We start from the raw sequence: 16,295 nt of genomic DNA, 5'->3' as shown, positions 1-16,295 counted from the left end.
TTTTAACTTTTCCTTATCTTCTTCCTTGACGGCTAGCCAGTCAAAGTCCCCATTTAATATATGCACAACAATTGGTTTCTACATTTTTGTGTACATTAAATAAGTGCAATTATAATTATGGATAAAATCAATATTTAACTATAATATAATTAATTATAAAATCATCAAAATTTTAATAATTAATTCTTATTAATGAGTATAATTAGAGCTTTTTTTTAAAGTATGCTTTCTTTGTTCACAAATTTGCTAAATTAGTTCCAAAGTCATCATTTTTGTATTATTTTTTATAATAAATTAATTAATTTTATATGTAAATATTATGAAATGACAAGAAAAACATAAAAAAATGTTATGAATCAAGTTAATATAAAAATAACTATTAATTAATTTAACCAGTGCAATGTATATGATAAATGTTTATTTTGCATAGTTGAAATTTATAATCAATAAATATTTTTTAAGATATAAGTTATACTTGATTGTCACAAAAAAATATAATTTCTTTGAAAATATTGAAATCTAGTTTAGAAATAAAGATGAAAATAATAGATTGAAAGAGATAAGCGATGAAGAAAAATCTCTAAAAATACTCTAGCTAAATATTAGTTTCTATATACATTGTGAGTGTATAGTTGTTAAATTCTTAATTTTTTAAAATTATATAGTTCATTTAAATTTAAATATTATAACATATTCATAATAACAATAATTGAAATTTGAAATAAAATCTAAAATCATAAAAAAAAAAAGATTACTAAAGTTGGGTGTGAAAATTCCTATGTAACAAGGAAACAGAAAAAAAAAGAGTTATATGAGAGAATAAAAGAAGTAAAAGTCTCATTCTCCAAAATGTCTACTCAAGTCTTAATAAAGAAATACATTATTTCATATTCAATTTTTTATTTCATCTTAATTACAATTAATTACACGTGCTTAAATAAATAAATAAAATCCATAGAACTAAAAGATACTTATTGTTTATTAATTTTGTGCTCAATTCTGCTTTTCTTTTTATTGTTGTTTTTAACTTAATACAAGAAGTAAATATTTTTTAGGAGGTAAGAAGTAAATTAATTTATTAATCTGTGTAGTTTCGATCATATTCTCCATTTTACTTAATTTTTTTTAAAAAAAATTGATTTAGTACTCATCAAGTAGAGCGAAAAACACATTTAAAAAATTGAAATAATTAACAAATAAAAAATATTAATTTTTTAAATTATATATTCTAATTTTATATTATCTTGTATCATAACTTATTACATATAATAAATTTATTAATTTAAAATTTATAATAAAATAAATTTATTAATTTAAAATTTATAATAAAAATAATGTGTGATTAACTGATAATGTAAAATAGTTTTGTAATATATAAAAATAGATTTTTCCTATTCAAAAAGTCAAAAGCGAATCTTTATAGCAAAAAGTGTTTTAAGAAATTAGGTTCATAACATCAAAGCAAAAGTTGTATTTTATTCGGGTTCATAAAGTGAAAGTTATGTTTGAATAAAACTCTCGTTAAATTTAAGGCTTTTATTTTGGACTGAATATTAGAAACTTAACACGTGTCTATATATGACGAAATATTTTTTCGTATGAAGCTTTAACCAGCCATTCAATCAATCGTTGTGAAAGGAATCTACGGTGTCCGAGTCTCACATAGAAGTAGAACCCAATTTAACCAGCCATTCAAACAACTTAGAGCTGTGTTGATTTCATGGTCATGATCCATGTTCTCTTGGATTCGAAGCATGAATTTGAAAACTGTAATTAAGCACCGTTTCTGTTGGTAGAATATTTTAACACAGATATATTTTAACAGTGAATTTTTTTTAATTGGGTTGTAATTTTATTCATTAATTTTTTATAACTATAATCCAATTGTTAATATTGATTATTCTCATTTTTCATGTAAGATGTTTTATCATTTATAACATACTCTCTCTCTATATATATAAAAGGATCCGTGTGGAAATTGTGCGCAAAATTATTTGACTATAAAAAATACATTTTAAACTCCTTCCCATATAGTTTAGAGAATATATAATAATTACTAGTGTGAAACTAGAGTTTTTTGTTTTTTTTTTTTTTTTGTAATACAGGAAAGGAAAGCAAACAACAGAAGAAAAAGAAACAAGGGCCATTTAGTGAATTTCATAATATACAGCAGTTACTTATTAACAACACATCATTCATTTACTGTATATACACAATTTTTTAAAGAACTATGCTTTTCAACAAACAAAAATACGTACGGGTCAAATTATACAAAGAAAAATGTTATAATATATATATACGGGTCAATTTACAGTGCAAAATTATGCACAGCTGGAGTATAGGTTAATAGAAGAGCATACGAAAAGTCAAAGTTCTAAAGTAAAATACATGATTGAGATTAGATTACTGGGAACTGCAATCAACTCGCAAGCTCGACGGTACGCGTCGTGTCAAAGAGGAAAATAAGGGTTTTGATTTGGCTAGACTGTGTTGTGTTTGTGTGTGAACAAGAAGAAGAAAATTGCAAAACAACTATTTTCCAAAACACGTGCGAGTGCGAAGTTGTTAATTTGACCTATAACTATTGAGACAGTGGACAAGTGGTTAGGACTTTTCTGGTTTCTGCATGCAAAAGATCAAATCAATATTCATGCATATGTGGATTGTTCCTAGTCCAGCTGCTCCCACAAACAACCATTTGCCAAATCTGTGGTTCAGTTTTTATGACCCCCCCTGCGTGCATGCCAAAACAATACAATTTTGCTGACAAAAACATATGTTTTTTCACTTAAATAATATTAAACTAATTAAAGCTAGCTTTTTTTATTTCTAATTGTAATTTTTTAATAATTGTTCAAATATTTTTTATTTTCCCTATCTTTAAAATTTTGTAAAATAAATTATTAAAACAACTAAATTATACCACATCTAAAGTACTACACCATCATTTACTTTTATATGTCTTTTAAAATTATTTTGTAGAAACCAATGTAATATTTTTTTTAATTTTAATAAAAATGGTTGTAAAATTAATTAAAGATAAGAAATACATATGCAAATTAATATGTAAATTAATTTTCTATTTTATCCTTTTTCTATTTTCACTTCACAATAAATACATATGTAAATTAATTAAAAATAAGTAAGGTATAATTGATAAAAAAAATTACAAACGACAGATAAATTAAAAATAAAAATCTTTAAAAAAAAATCCGACCATTAAAAAGGAACAAATGAAATATGACTAAATACATAAATTTTCTTAATAAATCATTATTTTATTTTAATTAAATCAATGATCTTAAATTCAAGCGTGAAAAAGATTAGTCAAATCCCCGAAGAAGTGTAAAAAAACCCAGCCACCTAAAATACTTCACCTGATCTGATGCACGCCAAATCCATCATACAACGTGGCGGAATAATAACAAATTAAATGTCATAAAATTTAGTTTGAGAATTTCATTTACAATCATATATAAATTGACATGGGACTAATTCAGCGTTTTATTCATCATAAACTTTTATTCCACTTGACTCTATCAATAACAACAATATCACGAAGCACATTTGCATAATCTTCAATCAAAATTATTCGCAATCAATATACGCATGATTATCTATTTACATTTATTAAATGAAACAAAACAAAACGGGATCGATTTATAATCTAAACTGGGCGTCATTTAATATGCTATTAGCGTATAATGTAATTACAATGTTATACATAAGTACCTTTTTCCTTAACAAAAACAACTGATATCTAATTGGTTTCCAAATTTGAAGGCTTTGTCAGAAAAATAGGACAAAAAATGTCTAAATGATTTTTTTTCTTTTTTAAGAAAACGTGAATGGCCTGATCAAATTATAATATTAATCTACTATGGCCTACTTCTAAATTTGTTATTTCATATAAATGCAGAAAGCAAAAATTTTGGGTGAATTTTACATATAATAATTAACTAAATTGCTGTCTCAGCAGAGTCTTTGTCATGTGCTACTGATGCTGTTATTGTTAGAAAAGAAGGACGAAAAAATTGCGTTGAATTAATTAATGATGTATTTGTAGAAGCAAATTAAAGAGTGGACGGTGAAAAGTGAGTATAGTCCACATAGATAAGGGATGATCTAAGCGTGTGACGTGGCAGATTGTCCGATGAAAGTGATGGAATTGTTATTGCTTTCACATGCGCTGTGAAAATGTTGTATCTGTCACCTACTGCTCTTCTAGAAACACGGAGATTCTCATTTTCATTATCAGGTAAGTACTTCTTAAGAATTATTTTCATTATTAGGAATTTATTTGAACCATTTTTTTATTATAATTTTGCCGAAACTTAACCAATTGCATTATTCCTCGTGACTTTCATTTCTTTAAGTATCTTTTAAGATATGACATGAGAATTAAGAATTAAAATTAATGCTCTTATTTTTATTCAAATTGTTGTATGTTTTTTCTATTATATCATTTATCTGTTTTTTTTTTTTGTTGCTTAATTTCTCTTTTACTTAGTATTCTTCATTTCTCCCTTTTCCCAATTTTATGGTAAATATAAAAAATAATTAAACAACTTTAGATGATACGACGACCAGAACGAGGATTTATACCAGGCCCTTTGTCGGAGGCCAAGGCAAGTAGTTTTGACTAACTAGTTTCAAGTTTAACTATTTATAATTTATTTTAATCAATTTCAGCCTTTTAGCTTTCTTAGCAACCAATGGCGTGGAGGCCACTGAAAAAAAAAAACCAATAAATTAAAGTGCCTATGTTTGTGAAGAAGCATTATCTGAGTTGGAGTCCTCAAAATTGACTAGTTGAAATTCCTTGACCAAAACAATGGTAGCAATATTTGAATTTGTGAAAATGTAGAGATTAGTTAGTTCATTTGGGATAAGGACAAAAGAAAATAATTAATCGTAAGGATAATGTTAATAAAAAAGAAATGGTGTAAAATTGTCAAGGCATACATTTGGTGCTCACGAGAAGAAGAGGGTATAATGAAAAAGAAGAAAAAGGAGGCCACGGATAAATAATGCAGCGGTGCCAATCCATTGGGCAAAAAATATAGGATAGGGAACTTTAATTTCTCTGATGAATGAGTAGTGGTTAGCACTTACCGTACTAGTTTTCACTCTCATCTTATAATTCATCCACACATTCTTGCTAGTTGCTACGTCACAAACCTTTCACGGTTCAACAAATTTGGATAAGATTAAATTCATGTGATCATTGTGAAAATTGCAATAACATATACCACTCGCTAATGGGAACCTATTACACCAGAAATATTAACTCTGCTTATTTTTTTGGCTTTGAGAGTGATTCAGTTCTTGAAGTCATTATCTTATATTTTCTTTCTTCTAACGTATTTTTTCTCTCTCAAGACTTTGTTAATACAAGTGATTTAATATGTGAGTCCTTTGTTAATATGTGATTTAATATATTAACTATATAACCTTTTAAAAAAATGTATACGATGGCATCACAGATTTATTTTTAAGAATAAGGTACTCCTTTTTATGAAGAATCTTGAGTATTTTTACATGAATATTATTAACACTAAAAAATTTGCACTTATAAACAAATTATTTTGTTGATAAATTGAATTTTTTTAATTTTTCTCTATTTTTAATTGGCAAAATTTATTGATTGCGTTTTCGATCATTTCTTTAAATTATATGCAGTAGAATTTTGCGTATCGTACAAGTTTTCGCACTTATTTTTTCACAATTGATAGAGATAGGAAAAAGAAAAATAGAAGATACAATAAATGATTTAATAAAAATAATAAAAAAATAATATTATATAATCATAATTATATAACTCTTCACAAAATTGTACGCACCAGCATGACATGTTTTTCCAATGGAAGAAGTCACGTTTTCTCGGGTTGTCGCTTACTACGCAGAAGTCTTCGCATTGCTCAATTGTCAATAGATTAGCTAACAGATCTCTTTGACGTCACACTGATTCAATAATGAATATAATAATGTATTTTAAAATATAGAATTAATGTGATTTGCATGTATGTTTAAGATGATATAGTTATTATTTAATAAGAAAATTGTTAGATAGATGAATTAATTGTTGACCAAATATTTTAAAGTTAAACAATAACTCTTATACTGTATGTACAGAAGAGAAAAGAAAAAAACTCTTGTACCGTAATATTCATCAATTCTCACTGATTTTATTTGTTAATTTATATTTAGCCAAACATTCTACTAGTACGTGAATTCTTTTATAATATTAAACTAGTTCTCATTTGATAATTCTTTTTTTACAAGACACATTTAATAATTCTATAATCATTAATTATTAAATCAAATTGTAAAAAAATACTATGAGTAAACAGTCTCAACTCTCAATCCATAGAATAATAATTAGTTCCACTGCGTAGTTTGTAAGAAAAGAAAAGTATACGACATGATAAAAAAGATTATATGCTAAATGAGGTTACAACAAAAGACAATGTTGCATCTACCTACCTAAGATATTATCCTGGAAAAAACGCGGGATTAGACTTCACCGTCTAAAAACCAAGAAATCCAAACATCATCACGAAAATGCTATAAACATGCAATAAACAAAATTCATCTACTCAATTATCATCTTGTCGACGTAGTTAAAAGTGCCACATACTCTTATGGAAATAGAATCAAATGAAAAATCAACATTTTATTCCAAAAAATGATACTTTTGACTTCAACTCATCTGCAAACTCAAATCTCTAATCTCAATTATGAGGGCTATGAACCTTAAACACACGTATGACAATTTATAAAGTGTATGTATAATAAGACTTTGTTTCGAGAATATATTCGTCATCCTTATAAAATCCCTGTTTTTTCTTTTCGTTTTTCTCTTCCAAAACTACAATCAACGTTTTTGTGTTACTAAGGGTAAACTATAATTGATCTAAATAATGCACACCTGAGATATACCAGCAAGTTTGTAGTTCGGCAACTGTTTTTAGGTTCTCAACGCTTGAATCTAAATTTTGATGTTGGAGTTTTGAAGTTCTACAAAGTTATTTTTTCATCTCAAAACAATTAATAAATGATAATTAGAATAATGGGGGTCCCTTTTCATGATTACATAATAATATTTCGTGTGACAATTGAACTAGAAAGATTGTGTTTGCAGGACATCAAATTGAGTAACGAATTGATCTAGTAAAGTAAAAATGAGAACGACATTAAGTAGCTGTATTATCATTTATGACAAAATTGGATCAAGTTAGTATAGATGTCATTGTGTATATCAAATCAACGTTTTTACGTTACTTAGGTATGTATTGGATTGAGATTTTGAAAAACTTTTTTTTATATATAAAAAAAAAAGTGTTGTAAATTTTAAAAGATTGTGTGGAAATGTTACTTATAAGATTTTTTTAAAAAAAGATTTTTGTAGGATTTTATAGTTTAAATTCTAATAGATTTATATAATATGAATTAAAAATATTAAAAATATTTTTATAAATTTATAAGATTTAAAAGAACTTCGTACCTTTTAAGAAAATATCGAAAATTGCAATAGTCAACGAAAAACAAGGGCAGATATGTCTTTTACGGTTTCTAAAAAATATATGGATGGTAAGAGCAGAAACGCTGGTGGGAAGAGTAATACCTCTTAACATTTAAAACAAATTAAGACGGGGCAACAGCCCAAAAACCCAAATCATAATCAATCTGGAGTTTTGTTCTGCACCCAGCGTTTCTCCAATACACCATTCATTTTTTCTTTAATTCCAACATTGCTTTTATGTATAACATATACGGATTGATAATCCGTAAGCTCCATACGGATTCACAGTCTGTATGACCAATCTGTCTCGAATATGTAATCTTTGCATTATTAACATGATGCTCTAACCAACTGAACTAATAGATCAATTATGTTAAAAAATAATTAATGTCGCTGTATATAACATTAAATTTTTTAATGTATATTTAATACACATAAAAATTTACATAATAAATTTTGTAACAATTAATTTTGATCTAATAGTATATTTTTTACATATATAAATTGTTAATCCATATGACCAATCCTTAAGCTCCATAAAGATGATCCTTATGGGCTATACGATTGTCAATCCAAGTTCATTAGCTCCACACGGATTGATTATATGGATTGTCAATCCATATGGATTATACGTAAGGGTATTTTTTATTTTTTCTTACTATTGGGTGTATGAGGAAATATGTTGGTTACAGGAAGAAAATCTTATCTAAGAAAAGAAATATAGGCAATATATTTTCAACAAGTTGTCCATAACATGAACTTGGATCTTGTTATTCAGATAATCGATGATTATGTTCTTCTTTCATACTTTTCTGTGCAAATAAGGCATCAAAAGAGCTTGACGTGTGCAAGGTTAGGTCAAAACAATCCAAATTCGGATATATATATATATATATATATATATATATAAAAGATGAATGAGAATAATACATACATTTCAATATTCAAGGTCAAAAGCAACAAGATATCTAACACATTCTCGGACATTTTCTGTTATTAATTAAATTTTATTAGAAACTATAAAATCATGAATATGAATTTACTAAATAAGGAATATAACCTACTCAATTTGTAATTCTTAATAAATTTCAGTCAATAATAAAAAGTTCACTTAAAAGTGTTGTATTTTAGAAGGTGAGAATAAGATTCCCGTTTTATGGGGCTAAAAAGTTGGAAATCCATTGAAAAGAAATAGAAGATGAGAGCGTTAAAGGTAGACGAGGGTGTGCATTACTGCAGCAGCAGTATTAACAAAAAGTGGAGGCGGAAAAATTTGACGGGAACAGATCGAAGCAAATGGACCAACCATTTGTTTTTCAAAAGAAAGATAATAAACGGCAACTTAATTTCGCGGGTGGCTTTGCCCTTTTTAGCCAATTCACTTGCCAATAAGGCATTAAGTTTCACTGAAGTAAGACAAGACAAGACCTACTTTTCACTAAACATAAATTGAAAACTGATTTAGACACGAATCATAACATCTCACAGTCAAATTGCTGGAAAATTTTGAAATTATCAAAAGTGCTTGATGGGGAGAGGGCGAGAGAGAAAGAGAACAATTTGTTGTTTACTAATGAGAGATGAAGGAACTAATCATTTGTCTTGCCATCGCAAAAGAATAGAACTCCCATAATTCCATTAGAGAAGCAATTAATATGGGGTTAAATCTAAAATCCAAACAATGGTTGCCCCAAAGTTAAACAATTAAAATAAAAGTTGCAACTTTAGTTGCCAACTATTCATTCCTATAGAAGTTCCTAGCAGGAAATCTAATGCAGATTTTTTCGGGTAACTTCTATGGGGACATAAGGAATTGCTGTAATTTGAATTTCAACTTTCTGCTTGCAGAAGAACCCGCATAAAAAAGGGCAATACAGGCAGAACATAAACAATTCATTGTGCGTCTGAGTCTGTTGGGGTAGACTTTTCCGTTAATGCAGAAAGCTGTGTCTCCTGCTGTTTCTTCAGATACCTCTGGGCAGTTGCATTCACTATCTTGACAAAGAAGTTCATAAGCATGAGCCACACAACAGTGTTCCAGACTAAAGTGAAAGAAAAATCCCACTTTTCCCCCTGCAGATGATAACATGAGATAATTTCCAGAAAATGAAGCAGCATGAATTAGAAATATACCCAAGACATCAACAACATTTTGAGACTGTTACTAAATATTGAGGAATTTAACATTCAAATCAAAGTAGAAGCATTGCAGTCAAAAGGTACCTGCTTATTTGGGGAAACTGGATGGGAATCTTTTTTCAGATACTTATCTTTCATTGCACGGAGACTAGAAGTCACTCTAGGCAAGACAGATGCAAAACCAGGTATGTGGCTGAGAACCCAAATAAATTCATTCTCAATCCAATGAAGAAGTTGATTGTTGCAAACTGAGATGATGAATATCGTCTGCAAAATGAATAAACATACAAGATCAATCAAAATTTGTAGATATAGAATGTTAGCTGTGTCAGAATGGATTTTATTTTACTAAAGACTAAAGGCTTGTTCAGTTATTCTGGTCCTCCAAATTTACATGCACCATCAATTTGGTTCTCAAAAATATGGTCCTTCAATATCAATGTAACAACAAATTGATTCTTTTGGAGGACTAATTTGAGGTAAAAAAAATGGCATTGAAGGACAAAACTAAACATTGAAGTACCATTTTAATGTGTTTGTTTGGAGGATCAAAATGATGACACTTTTATCTTTGGAGAACTGAAATGTTTTGTATATGCTTGATTTAACTATTTAATCTACATTGCTCTTGTTTACCCCTTTATTATGTGCCAGGTCACAAAAAATATTGGTAATGGTAAAAAATCATTACAAAGTTCATCATGCAGGTTAACAGCAGTCACAAAATTAAAATAAAAAGAAATATTGCATTTGCATCATTTAAAATATTTATGGGGAAGACCAACTAGAGAGTTTGCACAACGATAGTATATATAAAATATAAAAAAAGATCAGGCTGCTCCCACAAACACAAACCATTCATTCCTTGCCTACACTCCACAAAATCTAGACTGTAAGGGGACAACAAGAGAAGTCCAAACTTATGCAAACCTGTATGTGAGTTTTAATGATTGCCTTTCCAATCAAGGTTGCAAGAAAAAATTTCCAAAATGGAATGCCAAATTGTCCACACATAATGCCAGCAAGGTCAAATAGAGGATTTGGAACCTGAAATATAATCTCAGTTAATAGCTGTTTACACGTTGATAAAGTATATATAATAAATTCTATCTTAGAGGAGGATGCACCTCAAATAAAGGAATTGCTAACCGCTAATATATTTTCTAAATCCCATATTTTATATTAAGAGCAGTGGCAGAACTAAAAAATGCACTACAGTACCCTCATGCATGATAATTGGAATAGTATTCATTTATATTCTATGGATTATGAAGATGCAAAACCCAATCAGCAGTTACAGGGATGAGACTGTTGTCTGCAGGACAACAATAGAGAAACCTAACAGTACTAATTGAGTAAAGATTTTGACTAATCAGCACAAGCTGTCCTGCCAAACTTACACTACAGAAAACTCTACTTTATATGCTAAATATTACAGCCACTTTCACCACTTCCCACCCAAAAGGAAGTAACTACCATGTTTTACAGAATTTACCATTATGGAAAGAATCTTTAAAACAGGGTCAAATTCATAGATAGGATTAAGGAGAATCATCAATTTACATTCATATTTGGGTGCACAAAATTTATTGCTGTGAAAAAAATCATTTCATGATCGAGTCAGGACTCAGGATTAACAAACCAACTCAGGAAGTTGTCAAATACAAAAGGCCACTAATATTATTAAAATCCTAGCAATACATCAAGAAATTTTCTTTGCAAAAGAAACTATAAACATTTTAGCAAATAATAATAGGCCATGCTGGAAATGAAGCATTAAGTCCATACTAACCGAAGCAAGCACTAGAATAGTAAAGAAATTCAGATGTTGCGAGTGTGATAGAAACCAGCACTTGATTCGACTCAAGACTCGTTTATCTTCGCTATCCAGTTCTTCCATGGCATCTACTCTGCTCCCGGACAAGCGTGCTAAATGAAAATTTTGATTAGAATCATGCACAGACCAACTTCTAAATAAAATACTCCCTCCATTCCAAATTGATTGAGTTAACAAAAAAAATATTTAAACATCTATTCCAATTTTCCCCCTAATAAATATTGTCTTGAAATACTTGATAATACATTTATCGAAATTTAGAGTAAGGATACTTTAATAAAATTGGCCCCTAATAAAATACTATTGTCTTGGAGTACTTTTTATCTTAATCTGTACCAAATCAATCAAAATAGAATGGAGGGAGAAACTAATACCAAATTAATCAGCCAGATAAATCATAAAAGATGGACAATAGAAATTAACGGAAGACATTAAAAACCAGTGATCACAAAGCACCTGTATCAAAATGAGAGTATTTGACAACAAAAGATAATTACGTTAAGTGTGCATGTGGATTGGTTGTAAATTTTTTTTATCAACAATCAATTATTATAATTTTTGTTAAAAATATTTTCATGTTTCAACATACCAAATCCACAATTTGATCATTGTGCAGTTTGCAGGCAAAATTTTCTTTGCAGACATGTAGGATATCGAGATGCTGATATAGTAAGTCACAAGTCATGTCAATTCTGACTATAAGATTAGTTGTATGGCCTACATGACATAAATTAAAGGAGACAGGTATAAAATACGAGTACTCTCACATACTATAGCATTCAAACATCAGGATGTATTCATAATATTACTGCTCCAACCAAAAACACAGCCAAACCCTTTAATTGTTTCATCCATTAGTTATTCACATTTTACCTTGTTTCCTTTATCATTTGCTAATGGAGGTAAATACTAAATAGAATTATATCCCATGGTAAGCAATTTTCTCAATAGTATAGGATTAAAATCAACTTAACAGTGACTTTGTTAGAGTAAGGGAACGGCAGTGATAAAACTAGATGCATTGTACCTGCCCTGGAGATAAAGTAAGGAGGAAGCTCCCCTATAGCTGTTCCAATACCCCATAGAATAGCCTCCAGCTGAACTTGAGGCAAAATGCTGCTAAGCGGAACCTGTGAATCATATACTGACTGGAATAATGGTGGCCCAAACTCAGAACAGTTTTTATCAAGCCAAGAAGCACTTCTACTTAATTGTGTCGTATCATATGGAGCACTTTTCAAATCAACTCGGCCACATTGCACGGCTTTTAATGTAAACAGTGCTATGTGGGGTCCCAAATATAGGACAAATGTGTGCAAACCAGATCCTGAACCAAATAAAAGGATAAAAGAACAATTTACCCATATTGATATGTAATAGGGAAAATGCAAACTCATTGACTACATGGCCCATGATCAAGAATGTGGCAAAAGGATCATAAGTCCTTACAATTACAAGTGTAAAATCTATATATTGCAAGCAATTGTTTTTCTTTATGTTCAAATACACAAGCTACCTAAAAGAGCAACTGTGGTCACCTAGTAAGTAGTAACCCTGCATTACACAATCAGGAATCATCATCTGACTATGGGGATAAGTTATTTTGCTTACCAAGACCAATTGAAGAAGCAACCCCAAGGGGAACCCACCACAGCCCAAAGCGAAAATATTCAAGAAGCTCCTCAAGATGCTGCAAAAAAGAACAGGCATTTGTGGACTCCAGGTAAGTATCTAAACAAAAATGAACAAAAGAACTACCAAAAAAATGAAGGTCTACTTAACATGTGTTGGGAAATTCGAGGGGAGGAAACACCCACGAACCACCACATAAGAGAACTTGACATCACACTTTAACCCAAATCCTTAAGGCTCAGGTTTATGGGTCTTTTCCTCACTTATATGGTGCTCAACTTTTCCACTTTTTGCCTGGTGTGGGACTTCACCTCACACTTGTAACCCAACAATCTCCCCCTCAAGTGTGAGTCTTTTTCACATGGTAGTCTCCCCCTTGAGCGGAAGTCATCCACGAGTATAGCTATTAGAGCCTACATGCTCTAGCTACTTGCACCACCGCTCTATCTGCGGGACACGCTGCCTGGACCCACCGCCAGGAAGACTTTTGATACAAGGGATCCCCAAGGCCAAGATCCATCACCGCCATCTTACTCGTCTGAGCCGGTCACCAATTCTTCTGATACCAGTTGTTGGGGAATTCGAGGGGAGTAAACACCGGATAGATTTACACCGGCTCAGACGAGTAAGATGGCGACGATGGATCTTGGCTTGGGGATCCCTTGTCTCGAAAGTCTTCCTGGCGATGCTCCAGGCAGCGTGTCCCGCAGATAGAGCGGCAGTGCAAGTACCGCAAGTAGCTAGAGCATGTGGGCTTTAATGGCTATACTCGTGGATGACTTCCGCTCGAGGGGAAGGCTACCATGTGAAAAAGACTCACACTTGAGAGGGAGATTGTTGGGTTGCAAGTATGAGGTGAAGTCCCATATCAGGCAAAAAGTGAAAAAGTTGAACACTATGTAAGTGAAAAAAAGACCCATAAACCCGAGCCTTAAGGTTTTGGGTTAAAGTGTGGTGTCAAATTCCCTTATGTGGTGGCTCGTGGGTGTTTCCTCCCCTCGAATTTCCTAACAACTTTAACATGTGTGTGTATTATGATTGAAATTATAAAAAAATATGATCCTTCATATAGTTTGTAGAGTCAAAAAGAAATTTGATTCTAACTAGCATAATGTTCACCCAATAGTATCAATCAATATGAACACTTGGGTTGGTTATGTTACAAGTTTTCTGCTTTTACCACATATTTCATAGAGCTTGGTTTTGTAGATATATGTTACCAAGGTAATATATTGCATATAAATTGCAAAAAAATAAAATAAATGGAGAGCTCTTTGATCCAGAACTATCATGCATATGTTACTGACTGAATACAAATACCTTCTCATGGAGGCAACCAAGGGTCATCAGCACTATGCCGAGAGTCCCAACCGCAACACTGAAAAGCATAACCCATCCACCTTTTGCCAATAGATATAATGATGTTTTCTTGATGTATTGAATAACAGCTAATGTGAAGAATTTCAATGTTTTGAAAGGTTGTGAGGTTAGTGTCAGATTTTCTAGCTCCCAATGGTGCTTCTCGCGGAGCTCTACAAAATGAAGACTTATTAATCAGCATATGGGATGTAATAAAAACTTAGAGCAAATATTTGTTTGGAGAAATTAAAACATGCGAGGTTTGCAAAATAGGTTCAATTGAATACCCCCGCACCCATTTTGCGCCAAAGAAAACAGTAAGTAGGTCAATTCAATTATTCAACTTGTCAATCCCCCTTTTCACAAAACAAACACTTTGTGAATCTTCTTTCACCCATAACAAATCCCCTCACAATCTCACATTACAAGTCATGATCACTTCCTTTCCCTATCAGCCTGTTTAAAAACTATCCCTTAATACCATCCAAATTAACGCGAAACCGAGACACTAAAATCCAAACAAAGTGTATGCTTTCTAATCTTCCACCACACACGACACGATCACCAAAACTTTAGGAAAACACAAATAAATCGACAGATCCAAAAACCGAGGAAAGGGAATTGATAGCAAATCCGACGCGATAATATATGAGAAAACAGGCATTAAGAAGAAACAATTAAACGCAGAAAATGAAAAGACTTGCCGGAGATAGACAAGTGAGAGCAGCCGGAAGAAGAAGGTCGTATATTTCCAGAGCCCATTATTGCTCTCATTCACTAAGTGTTTTAGCTTTTGCAGCTACGGGGCAAGTGTTTCAAAGGAGAATAACATTGAAAATGAAAATCAATCGTGGATTGATCAGAGGTTTGCGTGAAGATCGGGTTGTTTCTAGCCCTAGTTTAGTTTGTTACGGGCCCAGATATTATTATCAGATCAAGGTGGTAATTACTATCACCCAGTTATGACCATATTTAAATCATGGCTCAACTTACTAAAAAATAACTAATTACTTTTTGAATTTGTGAACTATCAATCCATTAACCATATCTTTAAAATTGTAAGTCACCAAATCAATTCTTGAAATTATAAGTCATCAACAGATTTATTCCTTTAATTATTAGTTGATATCGTTTAACTTTGTTAAAAAAATGTTGAACATGTTTAAATGTATGAGTGACAACCTAATTAACTATGGACTCATATGTGATTGACACGGTCATAAAGATAAAAATAACTAAAATATTGATAAGCCATAAACATTTTTTTTCTTTCTCTACTCATTAGTTTTGCATTACTCTTCTAATCTACCAATTAAGAAAAATCTCATCATAGTAATCCTAAAATCAACAAGTTGTGTAAACATGCATAATCAAGGAAAGAACCCAACCTTTCCATCATGAGATGTTTGTACATAATCAAGGATTGAACTCAACCTTTCAAGTTGATTCTTTGATAGTAATTATATATATTTGTTTGGTGATAAACAATATTGGGAATGTTTATACATGTTTAATAAGAATCAAAGATTTTTCTTAATAGAACTTTTCGAAATATATAAGTATTTTTTTTCGAAAATATTCTTTTAGTGAAATAACTTCTTGAGATAAATTTGTATGCAACTTCATTATTTGAAATTTTAAATCTATTTTATCTATCATATGAGAATTTTTAATAAGGATAACATAATATTGTATTAGATGAGCTAGTAAGAATAATATGATGTTTTTATGACACTAAAAAATATTTAAAAAAAAATTATTTTTAAATAATAAATCAAATATACATTTTCTAAATTTAGATTC

The 16,295-nt window shown here is 30.5% G+C and overlaps 1 protein-coding gene across 1 annotated transcript; it reads right to left on the bottom strand.

The window, feature by feature from the left end:
* Positions 1-9,072: 9,072 nt before the first annotated feature.
* LOC100810304 (vacuole membrane protein 1-like) lies at positions 9,073-15,433 on the bottom strand. Its single transcript, NM_001255200.3, has 8 exons — positions 15,197-15,433; positions 14,454-14,665; positions 13,113-13,191; positions 12,529-12,828; positions 11,457-11,593; positions 10,595-10,711; positions 9,749-9,931; positions 9,073-9,598 (listed from the first exon to the last, which is right to left on the bottom strand). Exons 1-8 carry the CDS (start codon positions 15,264-15,266, stop codon positions 9,419-9,421), a joined length of 1,278 nt encoding a protein of 425 aa, NP_001242129.2. The 5' UTR covers positions 15,267-15,433; the 3' UTR covers positions 9,073-9,418.
* Between the last annotated feature and the right edge of the window lie 862 nt (positions 15,434-16,295).

Source organism: Glycine max, chromosome 1, assembly GCF_000004515.6.
Source record: "Glycine max cultivar Williams 82 chromosome 1, Glycine_max_v4.0, whole genome shotgun sequence".
Lineage (NCBI taxonomy): Eukaryota > Viridiplantae > Streptophyta > Magnoliopsida > Fabales > Fabaceae > Glycine > Glycine max.
This window is presented reverse-complemented; position numbering and strand designations above follow the sequence as displayed.

Coding starts and splice junctions, on each gene's coding strand:
- LOC100810304 (NM_001255200.3), bottom strand. CDS start 15,266: ATGAGAGCAATAATGGGCTCTGGAAATATACGACCTTCTTCTTCCGGC. Junction 10,712..11,456: donor CTATTCTAGTGCTTGCTTCG/GTTAGTATGGAC, acceptor ATTATATTTCAG/GTTCCAAATCCTCTATTTGA. Junction 9,599..9,748: donor CAGTTTCCCCAAATAAGCAG/GTACCTTTTGAC, acceptor TATCATCTGCAG/GGGGAAAAGTGGGATTTTTC.